Here is a 21,290-nt window from a genome sequence, read left to right as displayed (position 1 = left end):
GAAAGCAGTTGAGGCCAAAACGTTGTGTAATCCCAAGAAGGAATTAGATCTAGCTCTTGGGGCTAAAGGGATCAAGGGATATGGGGGGAAGCAGGATCAGGGTATTGAACTTGATGATCACGGTAGCATTGTGCTTCACACTGTTGCTTCACAGTGCTAGGGACCCAGTTTTGGTTCCTGGCTTCGGTCCTGAGTAGTACAACCAGCTTGTGATTTTGGACCAAAGGGAAAATTGGCTGGAATGTCCACCCCTTCAATAATAAGTTTGGATAAATTATTTTCACCCAGGCTATTTGGAATATCGACTGTCAATGAAGAGATCTGCTTGTAATGTGTTGTCATTGCGTCAAAGGTGGAATGTCCTGTATGATACTTGGCTCATTTACCAACCTAAACCAACAACCTAATCTTAATTGACTGGCAAGCACTCAAACTCTCTACTTTAGTTCAACTGGTCTTACTGTACTGTAATTTGTTTTTATTTACACAGGCTATACAGGAGCAAATGAAACTTCATGGGCAGGAGCCAGTTTCTTTTCAGGATGTCAAGGTACTGTGTAACTTTGAGAAGGCATTTCAATGCTAAGGAATAAAATTGGAAATACTTAATCTTGAGTTTCCACGAGTATTGGTGTGCAAGAATTAAGGCAGAAAATGCTCCTGCAATTGTGTATGCATTCATAATGCTGAAACAAAAATTGATTCAATTACTTTACCTCAAGTAATTGTTAGTCTGGAATTTTCAGAAATTGTACAACTTAATCTTGCAGTGACAGCAAGTATGTGTGTGTGATATATTATACAATCAGTCCAATTTTTTTTCATGTATTTCTGATCAAACAAAACTGTTAAATCACTTTCTGGGTAAAATAATGATAGTTATGATGCTTCAGAGTTAGAACTAAAAGGCTTCTCACTCTACTGTTAATAGAACAAGAATTTAGATTGAGAGGACCTAATTTTAGTTCTTGTCCCAAAGACCTATTGGGCAGAAGATTAATCTCCATATTATGGCTTGATTAGAAACATTTCAAAAATGAAAGGCAGAATTTATGATCACCAAATATCAAATTCCTAGCTTGCCCTGTGTGAAGTTTACATGTTATCCCCGTGTCTGCGTGGTTTTCACCTACACAACCCAAAGATGCGCAGATTAGGTGGACTGGCCATGCAAAATTGCCCTCAAGTGAAAAAAATAAATAATTGGGCACTCTAAATTTAATTTTTTTTTTTAAAGTTCCTAGGTTCCCTTGATTTGTCCTTTGATTTTCATAGTAGAGTGGGACAAGAATACGTTTTTATAACACTAAGATTATTACCTATAAATATGAGATTACCGATTCAATGTAGCTATATCCCTTTCAGATTCTTGTACTTCCAGTTCCAATTCTAGCAAGAAATGTTTGGATTCCAAAAAAGAGCATTGCTAATGTAGATAGATAGATAGATAGAGAAATACAGCACAGAACAGGCCCTTCGGCCCACGATGTTGCGCCAAACTTTTATCCTAGGTTAATCATAGAATTTTGGACAATTTTTCATGGCCAATCCACCCAACCTGCACATCTTTGGACTGTGGGAGGAAACCGGAGTACCCGGAGGAAACCCACGCAGTCACGGGGAGGATGTGCAGACTCCACACAGACAGTGACCCAAGTCGAAATCGAACTTGGGACCCTGGAGCTGTGAAGCAATTGTGCTATCCACAATGCTACCGTGCTGCCCTTAAGAAGTTAACCTACACTCCATTATTCTACCCTAATCCAAGTTCCTATCCAATAGCCGCTTGAAGGTCCCTAACTTTTCCGACTCAACTACTACCACAGGCAGTGCATTCCATGCCCCCACTACTCTCTGGGTAAAGAACCTACCTCTGACATCCCCTCTATATCTTCCACCATTTATCTTAAATTTATGTCCCCTTGTAATGGTGTGTTCCACCCGGGGAAAAAGTCTCTGACTGTCTACTCTATCTATTCCCCTGATCATCTTATAAACCTCTATCAAGTCGCCCCTCATCCTTTTCCGTTCTAATGAGAAAAGGCCTAGCACCCTCAACCTTTCCTCGTATGACCTACTCTCCATTCCAGGCAACATCCTGGTAAATCTCCTTTGCACCTTTTCCAAAGCTTCCACATCCTTCCTAAAATGAGGTGACCAGAACTGCACACAGTACTCCAAATGTGGCCTGACCAAGGTTTTGTACAGCTGCATCATCACCTCACGGCTCTTAAATTCAATCCCTCTGCTAATGAATGCTAGCACACCATAGGCCTTCTTCACAGCTCTATCCACTGGAGTGGCAACTTTCAAAGAACTATGAACATAGACCCCAAGATCTCTCTGCTCCTCCACATTGCCAAGAACCCTACCATTAACCCTGTATTCCGCATTCAGATTTGTCCTTCCAAAATGGACAACCTCACACTTGTCAGGGTTAAACTCCATCTGCCACTTCTCAGCCCAGCTCTGCATTCTATCTATGTCTCTTTGAAGCCGACAACAGCCCTCCTCACTATCCAGTTTTAAAGAGTCTCCTCCCCAACCTCCACTATAAAATGGACTGGCAAAATATTAGTCAGTTTTTTCCTGTGGGCTTTGGGACCCCAATGGCAAGAGCAAACAGAGGGTTCTAAGCGCTTTTAGGGAGACAAACCAAGGAGCCCGCTGTCCAATTCAGGATAGCTCATGGCTGCCGATCACAGCGTCACCAGTCCCACAGAGAGACTGTGTAGAGTTGTGGCAACATGTTAATGATACAATACTGTAACAAAGGGATTGAGAACACTGCACTTATATCCCTGGAGTTTAGAAAAATGAGAGGTAATCTCATTGAAACATAAAATCCTTAAGCTTGACAAGGTAGAAACTGAGAATATGGTGTCACGGTCCCAGAATAAGGTGTTGATCATTTAGGATGAAGATGTGAGGAAATCTCTTCACTTGAGGGGTTATGAATCTTTGAAATTTTCTGGCTGAAAAAGTAAGTCAATGGATTAGATGTACTGAGGGAATTAAGAGATCATGGAATAGTACAGGAAGGTGGAGTTGAACGGCGGAGTGAGCTCAAAGGCCTAAATGGCCTACTCGTGCTCCAATTTATGTTATGTCCAAATTCTTTGTTTAGCCGAACAAAAAAGTTAGAAAATACATTTAAGAACCAGCATCCTACATGCATGATCTAGAAAGGATACTGAAAAGTGGTTTGATTTTACAGGATGAAATCTTTGACATGGTTAAGCCTAAAGATCCATATAAAATCACCCTTCAAGATTTAATAAGCAGTGGACAAGGTGACACAGTCAGCAGCATTCTCATTGATCTAAATGGTTTTTGGACTTATGAAAACCGAGAAGTTCTTGTTGCAAATGACAATGATGGTAGTGCTGATCTGGATGATTCATGATTCCATCTGTGCAGCTTCCTTTTTGATTCACAGCTGTACTTGATCAACATTTATATTGACTATATAAATTGTACATGATATAAAAATAGTTTGCATAAATTTTTATTAAAGTTTTGTAGTGTACAAAAATGATCTTTACTTATTTATAAAGAACAAAAACACTACAAATAAATAACACAATTATATAGGTTAAACAGTACAATATTGATTTCTAGTGAGTTATAATTACAACAGGTGCATAATATGAAAAGGTGAATGATATTGCAAGGCACGACTGCATTTTTATCAGTGAATTAAGGCATTGTTTCTTTTCGGGGTGGCAGGGGGTGCGAGGAACGGGAAGAGAGGGGCCCTTGCATCATTATCCACAGATAGCTCCTTCTAAGTTGGTATAGAATCAGCTCTTTGTTTAGTTTCTGTTATGGTGGTAGGATCACTTTCCATTTCAAAGCTGACATTCACAAATGACGCATTAACTACTGGCAAGCCATCATCTGCGCTGACCACATCTTGCTGCTGTCCCATTTGTTCTTGGTAATTCTTTTCAGCTTCTTCTGACATTTTGTTTTCTTCTTCTTCCTCCTCCTCCTGTAACATTTACACTTTGTATTAGCACATCTGACCTAGAAAATATTTCCAAATGATTCTTGTACAAACTTACCATGCCATAAGGTTATATTTTTCAATTCTATATTTACTTTTTCTTCTAATGTCAATTCCCTACCATCTACTCTTTTGCAGACATTGACTCCTTGCTGATTACAGCTGCATGATTACCAGTAAACCGCTGAAACCTTGCCCAGAGCATGTGTTGGCACACTATTCAATCACAAGGAATATGCTGTACTTGCTGGACAGCCACATATGCATTTTCAGCACTGGATACGGATATGTTTTCAATTCTCTAACCCAGAGACACTCTTGCTGCCTTGGCTGTGATCAGCTAATTCAACAAAGGAATATCTCTAATCTCGGGGTCTTCGTGGTCTGTGTAGCTCAGTTATTTACTATGCCAGCTTGTAAAGCCAGAAGTTAGTTCGATCTGTCGTATTTACACATTAAAAAAAAAAAATCACTATCTGCCAAACCTGACAACTGCAGTAACAAAGCAGAAATACTGCATAACGGGGGCAGCACGGTGGCTAGCATTGCTGCCTACGGCGCTGAGGACCCGGGTTCGAATCCCGGCCCTGGGTCACTGTCCGTATGGAGTTTGCACATTCTCCCCGTGTCTGCGTGGGTTTCACCCCCACAACCCAAAGATGTGCAGGATAGGTAGATTAGCCACTCTAAAATTGCCCCCTTAATTGGAAAAAATAATTGGGTACTCTAAATTTAAAAAAAAAAGAAATACTGCATAACTAGTAGTGTCTCATGCAGTGACCATCATCCTCCTCTAGTTTCTCATCTGATGATGCATTACTCAAAACTCATCATTCTGTAACAATATGCTACTTCTGTGATACAGAATTACTTGAGAAAGAGGATTCCACTTGGGCAGATAAGCCAATCTTCTGCTTTTAGGTTGGATTTTTCCCACTGATGCCAGATATTCCATAAGTATAGACTCCTGGCTGGCAATGGTTGCCATCCTCTGGTAGCACTTGCTATTGGGAATTAAAGGGTTTGATTTACTGTCTGTTTAAAATGTTATTATGGAGGACAGTCGTTAGCACTGCTGCGGCACGGCTCCGAGGACCCGGGTTCGATCCCAGTGCTTGTAGAGTTTGCGTATTGTCCCCCACCTTAGTGGGTCTCACCCCCACAACCCAAAGATGTGCAGGGTAGGTGGATTGGCCATGCTAAATTGCCCGTTTAAACAGAATATTTTTAAATGATAAAATATTCTTCTTGTTCTCAAACAATTCTTGAAGAAAGATTTTTAAAAGCCAGCTGGATTAGAAGTAACTTAACTGATCAAGCACATGCAATTTTCTTACCTCCTTCTTTATCCTGTAGTACTCATCAATAGCATACTGGTACTTTGGAGCATTTATACCAAAAAGTGAAGCTAACTTTTCTCCCAAGAAGTCGCAAACTGTTCAAAAAAAATTATAAGCTTATTACTAAAAGTTCAGTTTTATAGTGAACTCTTGTATAAGATGGTGCCAAAAACATACATTCTTTCTTTGCCACATACTTTCCAGAATATTCTTGTTTACACCCCATGCTATTTTGCTATAACCGTCTCCTGTTTCGCTAATCTTTGTCCATTTAATCCCCTAATCAAAGAACTATCTTCCAATTCTGAGGAAAGGTCATTGAACTGAATATTAACCCTGCCTTCCTTCCTCCATCCACAGATGCTCCGTATTCTGTTTGCGTTTCCTGCATTTATTCATCTGTATCTCTCTTCTGTTTTATATACTGCCATTTCTCTTACAGGAATGCCCACATTAAATAAGTTAGTTATGTCCTTATTTGATTTCATTTGGAATGTGTCCTTTATCTTGATCATTGGTTAACTAAAACTTGCCTTGACATCCATGACTTGTAGCAACTTTGTCGAGCTCTGATTCATTCCACATAGATAGCAGTTTAGATTCCAATGTTAATATTTTCAAATCCTGTGATTGGATATATTAATATTTAGTATCACTAACCACAACTCTTGCCACTTCATGAGATCTATTATCTCTACTGTGCCACCACATTCACACCCTCCATCCATCTCTCTCTCTCTCCAGCAGCACCTACTCCATTTTAATTCAAAACTGGCCTTGGTCCAAGTTTTATCTCACCCGAGCTTCAACAAAACCTTGCTTTTTAGGTTAAGGAGCACAAGCTTCAACAACTCTTGGCTGCCAATCTTGATGTCTCTTCCGCTTATAATCCTATCCATTGACATGTTTTTACTCTAGCCTCTGACCTTCATCTCTTTGACATCCGCCCCTTCTCCCCAATGATCCACCCATCCTGTCTCAGTATTCCCATTATTCCTCGGTCTCTTATCGTCATGATCTTTTTATTGAGAACTGTCCATATCAGTTTCTCCATTCTGCTCTCTCAAATCCATCTCCCCCACAACTTTTAGCACTCCATTCTCTTAGGTCGTACACAGCCAATTATCAAACCTGTCAACACTACATGTTTTATTGTATGACAAAAGGACCTCTACTTTGAGGCTGAATGGCAACTCCATCTGAATTATTTTTCAATGTGGTTGATTCTCAACTACCCCCTCAAGGGCAACTCGGGATGGGCAATAAATGCTGACCCAGCCAGCGATGCCCATGTCCCATGAACAAAAAAAATCTGTCTACCCTCATCACATTTGCCTGGGTGAACGTGTTCTCACTTTGATCAACTCTTAATTCCATTCACTTCCTCCAAACAAAATGTCACCATTAAAATCTGCCTGGGTCCTAACTATGCCTACCTTTTTTAAAAATTTGTTCTATTTCAACTCAGCCTCCCTTTCTGACCTCTGGGGTAGGAGTTTGAGGTGCTGCATTTAGCCTTGGTGTTTCTAAGCTAAGAAGAATGGAAAAATATCAAACATAGCTCTCACTGCAAATTGGCATTGTGACGTCTGCTGAAATGAGAGAACAAAATGGGAGAGCAAAATAAGCTTAGCTGCAATAGCCTACAGGATAACAGCTTGCCAATAACAATGTTCTGGACTTGGGATTTGAAAAATGCTCACTTGAGCTGCAACATCCAGGAAACCATAGCTCAACAATAATTCTTAAAAAAGGAATGTGAGAAGATAAAAAATCCTGTCTCTTATTTCCAAATGTTTCTTTTTTAACTGCTGCCTCACAGCACCAGGGACCTGGGTTCAATTCTAGCCTTGGGTGACTGTGTGTGGAGTTTGTACGTTCTCCTCTGCGTGGGTTTCCTTCCACAGTCCAAAGGTGTACAGGTTAGGTGGACCGACCACACTAAATTGTCCCTTATTGCCTAAAAGGTGAGGCGGGATTATGGGGATGGGTTGGGGGGGGGCATGGACCAAGGTAGGGTGCTCTTTCAGAGTGTCAGTGCAGACTAAGTGGCCTCTTTCTGCACTGTAGGGGTCCTATGAATTCACTGAACTAATTTTAAAGCATTAATGCCCTCAAGGTATTGCATAACTGACATTTTTAAAAAAACTTGACTTTACCTTACTTTTTTTTAAGAAACTCCTCTCCTCCTCAGCCAAATAACAGGGAGCTAAACATTGCTCCATACTGGGAATAATATGGAGAAATTAGTTTACAAATACTGGGACTCAACTGGGACAAGTAAAAAGAAATAAAGTAAAGTAAAAAAGGAAATTAATCGGAAGCTGTTCGAAGACATTTCAACCTCCATTTTTCTGCTCCTTTCACTCAATATCCATGATATACATATAACATACATACCAGAGAGTGTTCCTGTAGCAAATCTTAGCATGTAGAACCACAGGAATGGGCCCCAAGGAAGTTTGCTCTGGAAAGAAAACATAGGTTCCATATTATGCACTTGGACATTTATTTCCTCCTCAGTTCACAAAAATAACTTCAATAAACTTCAACCTTACAGTATCAATCATAGGCAATAAATCTTTTTTTTCATCCTCTTGTTCCTCCTCATCAGTGCTGTACTCCTCCATCGTTTCGCCACTAGCAAAGTGAATGATTCTCCGAGGAGGCTTTTGCTTTTTCGTACTCGCATCTCCAAGTTCTACATTCTCAAATGATTTTCCGTTTGCCTGCAACTTTAAGGGAATAATAAATTAATTAAACCATTTAAATTAATGCTTATTGGGCATATACAAAGCTATGCAGTATTTAATCTTTGGAAGGACTGGGCGATGTGGTTAACTTTACCCTTTCATTTTTGCAAACTAGTTAGAGATCAAATTAGATCAATGATTGGAATTTCTTCATTCTCTAATCTCTAAAGTGATCCTAAATGAATACATTTCATTTTAAAATGAATAAAGTCTCTAATTACTTTTTAAAAAAATGTTCCAATTAAGGGGCAATTTAGTCTGGCCAATCCACCTACTCTGCACATCCTTGGCTTGTGTGGGTGAGACCCAAGCTGACACAGGAAGAAAGTGCAAACTCTGCCATGAGGCAGCAGTGCTAACCATTGCACAACCGTACCGCCCGTAAAGTTTCCAATTTGAGTGATTTTCTCTCACTCACCACACAGGACCGCCCACAAGTAAACAGGAAAATTCACTCAAGTTACTAAAATAACTGATGTAGGAAACGCATTATATTGGGCCAATTATTATATTAATTTGGATGTCTATGACCTACAATGTAAAAACATTTTCATATTTGTAAACTCAGTCCAGTTTCAGCATTGTTTTAACATTTACGTTGAAGAGTCAGGGTTGCAACACATGCACACTCCTGGGGACCCCACGTTCCAGTTTTGCAATGGCAAGTAAAAAGCCTTTCGCAATCTCGCAACCAATGAAGGAATTTTACAGTCGTCAGTGGAAATGTCATAGACAATTTACATACTGCAACGTTCCATAAACAGTAATAAAATAAATGACCATAGTGTTTTTGATGGCTTTATTATAACACGGGACACTAGGAGAACTCCCCTCTTTAAATATATGCCATAGATTATTCACATCCACATGAGGGGGCAGACACACTGTACTCTATCGAGTGTTGCGTTTTGAAGATCCATCCTTGACAATGCAGCATTCTCAATACTGGCTGAAAACATAACCCCAGATTACATTTTTAAAAATTAATTCACAGAATGTGGGCATCACTGGCTGGGCCACTATTTATTGTCTATTATTATGATCCCGGACCGTACCCCAACAGTGGCTAGGATACTGGAGAGAAAAGGATATTTCGCTCCAGGAGTGATTTCACGAAGAAATAGTGATGCGGTTTATTAAAATAAACGTTATTACTAACTGTGTTAAGATATCTAACATCACACCATAAAATAGCTTACAATTACCCCTTAAACAATGCTACTCAATAGAGTGAACACAATACCCCTTAATTGCTATCTTCCCACTCAGACAAAACAAAACATCTCGGCTCTCAATCCACTTTAAATACATTTGCACTCAGGAATATTTGCTGCAGAGTGATGCTCTTTGTGAAAGAGAGATCTTTTGACACTGCTTTAATGAAAAAAACCTGAATCCTAGCCAAACCATGCAGAAACTCATGCTGTATTTCTTCAGAAGATGCTTCTACTTGTTTCCGTTCACCTTCTAATCAGACCATCCTGAACTGCTTGGAAAGACTGCTAATCTGCCCACATAAATATCTGTAACTGAACTGCAGTGAGAGCAGTTGACTCTGCTCACAGCTTCATCTAGAACTCCGCTGACCTGCTTTTCTGCAAAATGCCTGATACTTTAGCTCCACCCAGTAACAACATCTTACAAAGCTGAAATCTAATTGGCTCCTGAGGGAATCCCCTTAATCCAAACAAAACTGCATTAGCCCAAGCTATTTACGATGGTGTAATTGCACCCTTGGATCCCAAGATCTTTGAAACCAGGATTCTTTTCACACATGATTTCAGCAATTAAATACTAACTCAGGATTTTACTGCACAAATACCTGTATTACAACACATATGAAATTCCTACATTCATCACACCATCTCTAATTGCCCTTGAACCGAGGCCATTCCAGAGGAATTTACTGCACCAAATACCTGTATTACAAATGGCATTTAGGAAATCAACCACATTGGGGCAGCACAGTGGCGCAGTGGTTAGCACTGCTACCTCACGGCGCTGAGGACCCAGGTTCGATCCCGGCCCCAGATCACTGTCCTTGTGGAGTTTGCAGTCTCCCCGTGTCTGCGTGGGTCTCACCCCCACAACCCAAAGAGGTGCAGGGTAGGTGGTTTGGCCATGCTAAATTGCCCCTTAATTGGAAAAAAGTGTACTCCAAACTTTTTTAAAAATATAAATCAACAGCATTGTTGTGGGTCTGGAGTCACATCCAGGATGACAGATTTTCTTCCCCAAAGGATATTGGTGAACCAGATGGATCTTCACAACAATCGACAATGGTTTAATTTAATTCAAGATATTTATTGCATTCAAATATCACCATCTGCATTAGCGGGAATAGACACACAAACACTGGAAACAAACAGGCCAAACCTCGACTGTACTGTCTTCAAAACATGTCAACACAGAAACCAAGTTGATACCGTGTAAAGGCACTGGGACATTACCATCTCAAAAGACAAAAGAGTGGCCATCAGACAACCCAATTAAAGAAACTGGGAGACCATCAGGCCTGATGACCCCAGACAACATCCACTGTACAAACACTAACAACAGCCAAGGAGAAATTTACTTTATCACATACAAATCAACTTGGCAACCAGAGACAACACACCTGAATGTGGTCCATTGTTTCGGTTGTGAAAACATCACGATGAATGGGTTTGTCTGGAACAAGGCAACAACCAAGCGGAAAGAGGTTTAAAAGGTGCGAAGCACAAACCATCCAAACAGGATGTCTTCAGGAAATATGCTTTAATAAAGTATTGTAATAAAAAGGGCAAGATAGTTGAGTCTTGCACTGCAGTCACCAAGGAGAATCAGGAATGGTAACCCTAATTCAAGGTGTGACGAATGTAGGAATTTTTTATATAGATTATATTATGTATGTTGCAGTGATGCTATTAAAAGCTGAGGCTAAGCTATTTATATATGTTGCAGTAATATTTTGTAAAAATCCTGGTTTAACATACAGATAGGCGGTCTGTCTACAAAAGGTACAATTAAAATGTTGTAAAAGTGAGATAATCATTCATTGCAACTATGTACTTGTTTACAAAGAGATGCCTAATGGAACTTTTGGATATGATTGCTGGAGATTCCCTGGAGAGTAGATAATTTGAGACATTGTGTTTAGACTTTGATAAGTAGGTCATGGGATCGGAGTGGGATAGAGATTATGTAATTAATGGCAGGAGCCAAGTCTGTCTGTTTGATGTAGGTTTGGCAGTTTGCTCTGAGTTTAAGTTGAGCAGCAGTTTAGCCAAATACAGTCAGGTTGAGCAGGAGTCTGACAAGATAGGAGGATCTTCAGACTATTCTCTACTTTTCTAAAAGGAAATCGCTACCGAATGGTACAGCAAGTATCCCTTTGTTTGCTAACTTTATTTACCAGTGACTTTTGACCTGTAATGTTGTGAATTGATAGAGAAGGTATAAATTAATTAAAGTTTTCCTTTTATGTTAAGAATCGTTTAATGTTTAACTGAAAAGCTATTTGTGATAATGTGGTACTCCTGTGCTAATAATAATAAAGTTTGTTTTTAAAAAATGATCCCTATTTGTCAGTGCAATCACTCCTGCGGCAAAGTACCCTTTCCTCAGTTTAAAAAAATTGAAAAATAGTTGGGGTCTCGTCCAGTTTCCTAATATAAATTAGAATCTTGTCCCGGTACCGTAACAACGGACCCACAGATCGCATTGGAAAGAACAACCGTGTGGGGAGTTGAAGTATCAGCCAAATCAGATGGATATTGGGGCTGAGGTTTAAAGATAGTTTACAGCTAGCAACTAAATTCTGAGGGGGTTTCAGTTGAAGTAAACATAGGGTTTTGCTTGTGGTTTTGCGTGGAAGCTTTTTATCAATAAGTGTTGTGCGGGGTCATTACATTAGAGCTTTTGCATTAGACATCAGGAGGTTTATTTTTGTCAATAAAACTATTTGTGGTTGAACCCAAAAGCCCGCGCCTGTGTAAGTTTGTCCTTTATAAAATCCTAAAGTCAGGAACCAACAGGAAGGGTAAATAGGAGTGTGCACCTCTTACAAGGGTCTGCTACAGAAATGCTAAATGACAGGCTATATCTTCTCAGAGACGGAATCAGCTATCAAAAGAAAATAAACCATTGTCATTGGTGCACAGAAACAGAAAAGTGGCCTGGATTTTTCAATGATAATGGTGAGGGCATCAATACTCATTATTAGGGAGGAAATAAGAAAGCATATTCTGGCTTCCGCACATACACATGAAACACGGAAATCTCAATGTTACTATCAGAGGCACCCTACTCCTGCATAGGGTGTGCTTTAATAGTGCTTGCTGATAGACTTGGCACTGAAATCAATGCAATAGTGTGAAATTGGGAGTTCTTTCCCACAAATTCCCCAAAAACAGTGCCTGGAAAAGTTAGGGCTGGTGCATTCATAAATGTTTTGTTTTTAATGGGGCGATAATAACGGAAAAACAATATATTTTGGCCTGAAAACGTAATTTGATAAATTGTGTAACCTCATTCCTTCAGGTTAGTTTTTTAAAAACTGTGTTTTTCTGTCTGTCGCATATATCCCTTACTCTCATCTGTCTTTCCTACTCTTTATTCCACTTCCTGTACATGATCTCAATCTAATTTATACATCCTGGTTCAGACTGTGTGTGGATTCTTTAAATCTGACTGAGCAAAGAGCCTCGCTATTGTCCCGCTCATAAAGTGCCACTCTGGATCAGGTGCCAGATTAGAGCAAATGAATGCTGAAAAAAACCCATAGTAAATTTGTGTCAGGTGTTAACATGACAAATAGCAAAGCTTTTCAAAGCTCGACAAAATTTGAGCCAATGTACACTAGTAAGTCAACAAATACAGAAAAAAGTAAACATAAAATGGAGTTCTCGGCTGCACTCAACCTGCAGATAGAGCTCTGATGACCTCATACCTCATTTGAAAACCTACAACAGTGTTATGTCACCACATATTATGCCAAAACATAGAACCTCAAATTTATAGATCAAGTTCCATCTGCCTTGTTCTCCATATTCAAGGCAACTACTTTTGAGGGTTAGTTCATCTGAAAACTTGAATGTGACATATTCACTGCAACCGATATACATTGTAATGGTTTCTCAAAAATGAGCTGTGAAAGCAGCCAGTCCTAAATTATATTATTTATATATAATTTAGTGGGGCGCGAGTGGGTGGGGGATGGGCGCGAGTGGGGGGATGGGCGCGAGTGGGGGGATGGGCGCGAGTGGGGGGATGGGCGCGAGTGGGGGGATGGGCGCGAGTGGGGGGATGGGCGCGAGTGGGTGGGTGGGTGGGTGGGTGACGGAGGCCGAGTGGGTGGGTGGGTGGGTGGGTGACGGAGGCCGAGTGGGTGGGTGACGGAGGCCGAGTGGGTGGGTGGGTGGCTGGGTGGGTGACGGAGGCCGGGTGGGTGGGTGACGGAGGCCGAGTGGGTGGGTGGGTGGGTGGGTGACGGAGGCCGAGTGGGTGGGTGGGTGGGTGGGTGGGTGGGTGACGGAGGCCGAGTGGGTGGGTGGGTGGGTGACGGAGGCCGAGTGGGTGGTGGGTGGGTGGGTGACGGAGGCCGAGTGGGTGGGTGGGTGACGGAGGCCGAGTGGGTGGGTGGGTGGGTGACGGAGGCCGAGTGGGTGGGTGGGTGGGTGGACAGGCCGAGTGGGTGGGTGGGTGGGTGGGTGACGGAGGCCGGGGGTGGGGGGTGGGTGGGTGGGTGACGGAGGCCGAGGGTGGGTGGGTGGGTGGGTGGGTGACGGAGGCCGAGGTGGGTGGGGTGGTGGGTGGGTGGGTGACGGAGGCCGAGTGGGTGTGGGTGACGGAGGCCGAGTGGGTGGGTGGGTGACGGAGGAGAGTGGGTGGGTGGGGGGGTGGGTGGGTGGGTGGGTGGGAGGAGTGCGGGGGTGGGTGGGTGTGGTGAGGAGGCAGAGTGGGGGGTGGGGTGGGTGACGGAGGACGAGGTGGGTGGGTGGGGGGTGACGGAGGAGAGTGGTGTGGGTGGGTGGGTGGGTGGGTGAACGGAGGACGAGTGGGTGGGTGGGTGGGTGGGTGGGGGGTGGGTGGGTGACGGAGGCGAGTGGGTGGGTGGGTGGGTGACGGAGGCCGAGGGGTGGGTGACGGAGGGGAGTGGGTGGGTGAGGAGGCCGAGTGGGTGGGTGGTGGGGGGAGGACGAGTGGGTGGGTGGGTGGGTGGGTGGGTGGGTGGGTGACGGAGGAGAGGGGGGGGGGTGGGTGGGTGGGTGACGGAGGCGAGTGGGTGGGTGGGTGGGTGGGTGACGGAGGAGAGTGGGTGGGTGGGTGGGTGACGGAGGCGAGTGGGTGGGTGGCGGAGGCCGAGGTGGGTGGGTGGGTGGGGGGTGGGTGGGTGACGGAGGCCGGGTGGGTGGGGGGTGAGGAGGCCGGGGGTGGGTGGAGGAGGCCGGGTGGGTGGGTGGGGTGGGTGGGTGGGGACGGAGGCGGGTGGGTGGGTGGGGGGTGGGTGGGTGACGGAGGGGGTGGGTGGGTGGGTGGGTGGGTGACGGAGGCCGGTGTGGGTGACGGGAGGCCGGGGGTGGGTGGGTGGGTGGGTGACGGAGGCGGGTGGGTGGGTGACGGAGGCCGGGTGGGTGGGTGGGTGACGGAGGACCGGGTGGGTGGGTGGGTGACGGAGGCCGGGTGGGTGGGTGGGTGACGGAGGCCGGGTGGGTGGGTGGGTGACGGAGGCCGGGTGGGTGGGTGGGTGGGTGGGTGGGTGGTGGGTGACGGAGGCCGGGTGGGTGGGTGGGTGGGTGGGTGGGTGACGGAGGCCGGGTGGGTGGGTGGGTGACGGAGGCCGGGTGGGTGGGTGACGGAGGCCGGGTGGGTGGGTGGGTGACGGAGGCCGGGTGGGTGGGTGGGTGACGGAGGCCGGGTGGGTGGGTGGGTGGGTGACGGAGGCCGGTGGGTGGGTGGGTGACGGAGGCCGGGTGGGGGTGGGTGGGTGGGTGGGTGGGTGACGGAGGCCGGGTGGGTGGGTGGGTGGGTGGGTGACGGAGGCCGAGTGGGTGGGTGGGTGGGTGGGTGGGTGACGGAGGCCGAGTGGGTGGGTGGGTGGGTGGGTGACGGAGGCCGAGTGGGTGGGTGGGTGGGTGGGTGACGGAGGGGGTGGGGGGGTGACGGAGGCCGGGTGGGGTGGGTGGGTGGGTGACGGAGGCCGGGTGGGTGGGTGGGTGACGGAGGCCGGGTGGGTGGGTGGGTGGGTGGGTGACGGAGGCCGGGTGGGTGGGTGGGTGACGGAGGCCGGGTGGGTGGGTGGGGGGTGGGTGACGGAGAGGAGGGTGGGTGGGTGACGGAGGAAGGGTGGGTGGGTGGGTGGGTGGGTGACGGAGGCCGGGGGGGGTGGGTGGGTGACGGAGGCCGGGTGGGTGGGTGACGGAGGCCGGGTGGGGGGTGGGTGACGGAGGCCGGGTGGGTGGGTGAAGGAGGCGGGTGGGTGGGTGGGTGACGGAGGCCGGGTGGGTGGGTGGGTGGGTGACGGAGGCGGGTGGGTGGGTGGGTGGGTGGGTGGGGGGTGAGGAGGAGCGGTGGGTGGGTGGGTGGGTGGGTGACGGAGGCAGGGTGGGTGGGTGGGTGGGTGACGGAGGCCGGGTGGGTGGGTGGGGTGGGTGGGTGGGTGGGTGGGTGGGTGACGGAGGCCGGGTGGGTGGGTGGGTGGGTGGGTGGGTGACGGAGGCCGGGTGGGTGGGTGGGTGGGGACGGAGGCCGGGTGGGTGGGTGGGTGGGTGGGTGACGGAGGCCGGGTGGGTGGGTGGGTGGGTGGGTGACGGAGGGCCGGGTGGGTGGGTGACGGAGGCCGGGTGGGTGGGTGGGTGGGTGGGTGACGGAGGCCGGGTGGGTGGGTGGGTGGGTGGGTGACGGAGGCCGGGTGGGTGGGTGTGGTGGGTGGGTGACGGAGGCCGGGTGGGGGGTGGGTGACGGAGGCCGGGTGGGTGGTGGGTGGGTGACGGAGGCCGGGTGGGTGGGTGACGGAGGCTGGGTGGGTGGGTGGGTGTCGGAGGCCGGGTGGGTGACGGAGGCCGGGTGGGGTGGGTGGTGGGGTGGGTTGAAGGAGGCCGGGTGGGTGGGTGGGTGACGGAGGCCGTGTGGGTGGGTGGGTGACGGAGGCCGGGTGGGTGGGGTGGTGGGGTGACGGAGGCCGGGTGGGTGGGTGGGTGACGGAGGACGGGTGGGTGGGTGGGTGGGTGACGGAGGCCGGGTGGGTGGGTGGGTGGGTGACGGAGGCCGGGTGGGTGGGTGGGTGACGGAGGCCGGGTGGGTGGGTGGGTGGGTGGGTGGGTGACGGAGGCCGGGTGGGTGGGTGGGTGGGTGGGTGACGGAGGCCGGGTGGGTGGGTGGGTGGGTGGGTGGGTGGGTGACGGAGGCCGGGTGGGTGGGTGGCGGAGGCCGGGTGGGTGGGTGGGTGACGGGAGGCCGGGTGGGTGGGGTGGTGGGTGACGGAGGCCGGGTGGGTGGGTGGGTGACGGAGGCCGGGTGGGTGGGTGGGTGACGGAGGCCGGTGTGGGTGGGTGGGTGGGTGGGTGACGGAGGCCGGGTGGGTGGGTGGGTGACGGAGGCCGGGTGGGTGGGTGGGTGGGTGGGTGGGTGACGGAGGCCGGGTGGGTGGGTGGGTGACGGAGGCCGGGTGGGTGGGTGACGGAGGCCGGGTGGGTGGGTGGGTGACGGCGGAGGGTGGGTGGGTGGGTGGGTGGGTGACGGAGGAGGGTGGGTGGGTGGGTGACGGAGGGGGGGGTGGGTGGGTGGGTGGGTGACGGAGGGGCGGGTGGGGGGTGGGTGACGGAGGCCGGGTGGGGGGTGGGTGGGTGACGGAGGCGGGTGGGTGGGTGACGGAGGCGGGTGGGTGGGTGGGTGACGGAGGAGGGTGGGTGGGTGGGTGACGGAGCCGGGGGGGGTGGGTGGGTGGGGGGTGGGTGGGTGACGGAGGCCGGGTGGGTGGGTGGGTGGGTGGGTGGGAGGACGGGTGGGTGGGGGGGGGGGGGTGAGGACGGGGGGTGGGTGGGTGACGGAGGCCGGGTGGGGGGGGGGGGGGACGGAGGCCGGGTGGGTGACGGAGGCCGGGTGGGGGGGGGTGGGGGGTGGGTGGGTGGGTGACGGAGGGGGTGGGTGACGGAGGCCGGGTGGGGGGTGGGTGGGTGGGTGACGGAGGCCGGGTGGGTGGGTGGGTGACGGAGGCCGGGTGGGTGGGTGGGTGACGGAGGCCGGGTGGGTGGGTGGGTGGGTGACGGAGGCCGGGTGGGTGGGTGGGGTGACGGAGGCCGGGTGGGTGGGTGGGTGGGTAGGTGACGGAGGCCGGGTGGGTGGGTGGGTGACGGAGGCCGGGTGGGTGGGTGGGTGGGTGGGTGGGTGACGGAGGCCGGGTGGGTGGGTGGGTGACGGAGGCCGGGTGGGTGGGTGGGTGGGTGGGTGGGTGGGTGACGGAGGCCGGGTGGGTGGGTGGCGGAGGCCGGGTGGGTGGGTGGGTGACGGAGGCCGGGTGGGTGGGTGGGTGGGTGGGTGACGGAGGCCGGGTGGGTGGGTGGGTGACGGAGGCCGGGTGGGTGGGTGGGTGACGGAGGCCGGGTGGGTGGGTGGGTGGGTGACGGAGGCCGGGTGGGTGGGTGGGTGACGGAGGCCGGGTGGGTGGGTGGGTGGGTGGGTGGGTGGGTGGGTGACGGAGGCCGGGTGGGTGGGTGGGTGACGGAGGCCGGGTGGGTGGGTGGGTGGCGGAGGCCGGGTGGGTGGGTGGGTGACGGAGGCCGAGTGGGTGGGTGGGTGGGTGGGTGGGTGACGGAGGCCGAGTGGGTGGGTGGGTGGGTGGGTGGGTGGGTGGGTGACGGAGGCCGAGTGGGTGGGTGGGTGGGTGGGTGGGTGACGGAGGCCGAGTGGGTGGGTGGGTGGGTGACGGAGGCCGAGTGGGTGGGTGGGTGGGTGACGGAGGCCGAGTGGGTGGGTGGGTGGGTGACGGAGGCCGAGTGGGTGGGTGGGTGGGTGGGTGGGTGACGGAGGCCGAGTGGGTGGGTGGGTGGGTGGGTGACGGAGGCCGGGTGGGTGGGTGGGTGGGTGGGTGGGTGGGTGACGGAGGCCGGGTGGGTGGGTGGGTGACGGAGGCCGGGTGGGTGGGTGGGTGGGTGGGTGGGTGACGGAGGCCGGGTGGGTGGGTGGGTGACGGAGGCCGGGTGGGTGGGTGGGTGACGGAGGCCGGGTGGGTGGGTGGGTGACGGAGGCCGGGTGGGTGGGTGGGTGGGTGGGTGACGGAGGCCGGGTGGGTGGGTGGGTGGGTGGGTGACGGAGGCCGGGTGGGTGGGTGGGTGACGGAGGCCGGGTGGGTGGGTGGGTGGGTGACGGAGGCCGGGTGGGTGGGTGGGTGGGTGACGGAGGCCGGGTGGGTGGGTGGGTGACGGAGGCGGGTGGGTGGGTGGGTGACGGAGGCCGGGTGGGTGGGTGGGTGGGTGGGTGACGGAGGCCGGGTGGGTGGGTGACGGAGGCCGGGTGGGTGGGTGGGTGACGGAGGCCGGGTGGGTGGGTGGGTGGGTGGGTGGGTGACGGAGGCCGGGTGGGTGGGTGGGTGGGTGGGTGACGGAGGCGGGTGGGTGGGTGGGTGGGTGGGTGACGGAGGCCGGGTGGGTGGGCGGGGGGGAGGGAGAGTGATGGGTGGGCGGGGGGGAGGGAGAGTGATGGGTGGGCGGGGGGGGAGGGAGAGTGATGGGTGGGCGGGGGGGAGGGAGCGTGATGGGTGGGCGGGGGGGGAGGGAGAGTGATGGGTGGGCGGGGGGGGAGGGAGAGTGATGGGTGGGCGGGGGAGGGAGGGAGAGAGTGATGGGTGGGCGGGGGGGAGGGAGATGATGGGTGGGCGGGGGGGAGGGAGAGTGATGGGTGGGCGGGGGGGAGGGAGAGTGATGGGTGGGCGGGGGGGAGGGGAGAGTGATGGGTGGGCGGGGGGGGAGGGGAGAGTGATGGGTGGGCGGGGGGGGGAGGGAGAGTGATGGGTGGGCGGGGGGGAGGGAGAGTGATGGGTGGGCGGGGGGGAGGGAGAGTGATGGGTGGGCGGGGGGGAGGGAGAGTGATGGGTGGGCGGGGGGGAGGGAGAGTGATGGGTGGGCGGGGGGGAGGGAGAGTGATGGGTGGGCGGGGGGGAGGGAGAGTGATGGGTGGGTGGGGGGGGAGGGAGAGTGATGGGTGGGTGGGGGGGAGGGAGAGTGATGGGTGGGTGGGGGGGAGGGAGAGTGATGGGTGGGTGGGGGGGAGGGAGAGTGATGGGTGGGTGGGGGGTGGGAGAGTGATGGGTGGGTGGGGGGTGGGAGAGTGATGGGTGGGTGGGGGGTGGGAGAGTGATGGGTGGGTGGGGGGTGGGAGAGTGATGGGTGGGTGGGGGGTGGGAGAGTGATGGTGGGGGGGGTGGGAGAGTGATGGGTGGGTGGGGGGGAGGGAGAGTGATGGGTGGGTGGGGGGGGAGGGAGAGTGATGGGTGGGTGGGGGGGGAGGGAGAGTGATGGGTGGGTGGGGGGGGAGGGAGAGTGATGGGTGGGTGGGGGGGGAGGGAGAGTGATGGGTGGGTGGGGGGGGAGGGAGAGTGATGGGTGGGGGGGGGAGGGAGAGTGATGGGTGGGTGGGGGGGAGGGAGAGTGATGGGTGGGTGGGGGGGGAGGGAGAGTGATGGGTGGGTGGGGGGGGAGGGAGAGTGATGGGTGGGTGGGGGGGGAGGGAGAGTGATGGGTGGGTGGGTGGGGGGGGAGGGAGAGTGATGGGTGGGTGGGTGGGGGGGGAGGGAGAGTGATGGGTGGGTGGGGGGGGAGGGAGAGTGATGGGTGGGTGGGGGGGAGGGAGAGTGATGGGTGGGTGGGGGGGGAGGGAGAGTGATGGGTGGGTGGGGGGGAGGGAGAGTGATGGGTGGGTGGGGGAGAGTGATGGGTGGGTGGGGGAAAGAGTGATGGGTGGGTGGGTGGGTGGGGGAGAGTGATGGGTGGGTGGGTGGGTGGGGGAGAGTGATGGGTGGGTGGGGGGGGGAGAGTGATGGGTGGGGGGGGGGGAGAGTGATGGGTGGGGGGGGGGAGAGTGATGGGTGGGGGGGGGGGAGAGTGATGGGTGGGGGGGGGGAGGGAGAGTGATGGGTGGGTGGGGGGCGGGGGAGAGTGATGGGGCGGGGGTTAGGGACGGGGAAACACCCCCTGGGGGGTGTTGGGGGTGATGAGATTGTAAATACGGCGGGCGCCTGGATTGCGGCCTTCCCAGGGCCTCGGCCGCAAACCGCCTCCTGTTGTAGCTGCAGGGAGCCTAGGCCTGGCGTTGCCTCCTCACCTTCTCTGAGTCCGTCTTGCTGCCAGCGAGCAGCATGTTGCCGGGGCTGAGGTAGAGACCGAGACCCGGTAACTTCTCCGCCATTTCCTGTTCTCCGCCGCTCAGAGTGAATAACAACTGCCTGTCCGACAGGAGGAGCAGCAGGAAGCAGCTCACTGCCCGCACTCAGCCCTCAAACACCCAGCGCCTGTGAGCTGAATTCTTATTACCGAGGATAGCTGACAAAACTCTTACCATTTACAGTCCAAGTTAGCTCATTAGTAAATGAACTATCACCTTATTCCTTTTTTGTTATTTGTTTGAGTACACTGCTCGTACAAGACAAAAATCAACAGGGACTCTATTCCCCAAATAGAAATCCCAAAATCTTAGTTCTAAGCATTTGGGATGAGACGCCTCTAAGATATGTTCCCAATAAGATCTCTTTTTCTTAAACCAGTTTGGCAAAGAGAACATTAACTACTCTTTTTGAAAATTATCTGAACACCAATAAATAGCTTGTTGCATAAGGAATAGAAGAGCGTCACAGTGCTGTTGGGGCAGCAACTTGCATTTATATAGCCTCTTACACATAGTAAAAATCGTCCCATGGCGCTTTGCAGGAGCAATCAAACAAAATTTGACGCTGTGTTAGAATCGAGCTAAGTAGCCATGCAAAACAGTAGTTTAGGACAGCACAGAGAGGTTCATTGCCTGTCCAAGAGTCGCTTAAATATCCCTAATGACTCTGACTCCACCAACCTCTGCTGGCAGTGTATTCCACGTACCCACCACTCTCTGTGTAAAGAACATACCTCTGACATCTCCCCTATACCTTCCTCCAATCACTTTTAATGTCCCCTTGTGACAGCCATTTCCACCCTGGGGAAAAGTCTCTGGCTATCCACTCTA

At 51.6% G+C, this 21,290-nt stretch overlaps 2 protein-coding genes across 4 annotated transcripts in view; one reads left to right on the top strand and one right to left on the bottom strand.

Moving 5' to 3' along the window:
• Nucleotides 1–3,535, top strand: part of ppp2r3c (protein phosphatase 2, regulatory subunit B'', gamma) — a 30,660-nt gene extending 27,125 nt beyond the window's left edge. For both annotated transcript variants that reach the window (XM_038780517.1, XM_038780524.1), the window contains exons 12-13: nt 491–550; nt 3,218–3,535. In XM_038780517.1, coding sequence (XP_038636445.1) covers nt 491–550; nt 3,218–3,406 — 249 coding nt within the window. In that variant the 3' untranslated portion in view covers nt 3,407–3,535. The remainder of the gene's footprint in view (nt 1–490; nt 551–3,217) is intronic.
• Nucleotides 3,493–20,919, bottom strand: fam177a1 (family with sequence similarity 177 member A1). 2 transcript variants are annotated; one of them, XM_038780547.1, is made up of 5 exons: nt 20,634–20,919; nt 7,908–8,084; nt 7,750–7,816; nt 5,347–5,444; nt 3,493–3,994 (listed from the first exon to the last, which is right to left on the bottom strand). In XM_038780547.1, exons 1-5 carry the CDS (start codon nt 20,634–20,636, stop codon nt 3,788–3,790), a joined length of 552 nt encoding a protein of 183 aa, XP_038636475.1. In that variant the 5' UTR covers nt 20,637–20,919; the 3' UTR covers nt 3,493–3,787. The 2 variants fall into 2 exon arrangements, with proteins under 2 accessions (XP_038636475.1, XP_038636465.1); XM_038780537.1 differs by lacking the exon at nt 20,634–20,919 and adding an exon at nt 20,400–20,614.
• Nucleotides 20,920–21,290: the final 371 nt, after the last annotated feature.

This window comes from Scyliorhinus canicula, chromosome 2 (assembly GCF_902713615.1).
Source record: "Scyliorhinus canicula chromosome 2, sScyCan1.1, whole genome shotgun sequence".
In the NCBI taxonomy this organism is placed as follows: Eukaryota; Metazoa; Chordata; class Chondrichthyes; order Carcharhiniformes; family Scyliorhinidae; genus Scyliorhinus; species Scyliorhinus canicula.
Note: the sequence above shows the minus strand (reverse complement) of the source record. Positions and strands in the feature narration are given on the sequence as shown.

Bases quoted from the DNA above. Each gene is read 5' to 3' on its own strand.
- fam177a1 (XM_038780537.1), bottom strand. From the start codon at position 20,483: ATGGCGGAGAAGTTACCGGGTCTCGGTCTCTACCTCAGCCCCGGCAAC. The intron at 8,085-20,399 runs GTGAGGAGGCAA...ATTCCCTTAAAG, and splicing joins GCAAGACGGACTCAGAGAAG to TTGCAGGCAAACGGAAAATC. The intron at 5,445-7,749 runs GTATGTATGTTA...TTTTTTGAACAG, and splicing joins TGCTACAGGAACACTCTCTG to TTTGCGACTTCTTGGGAGAA.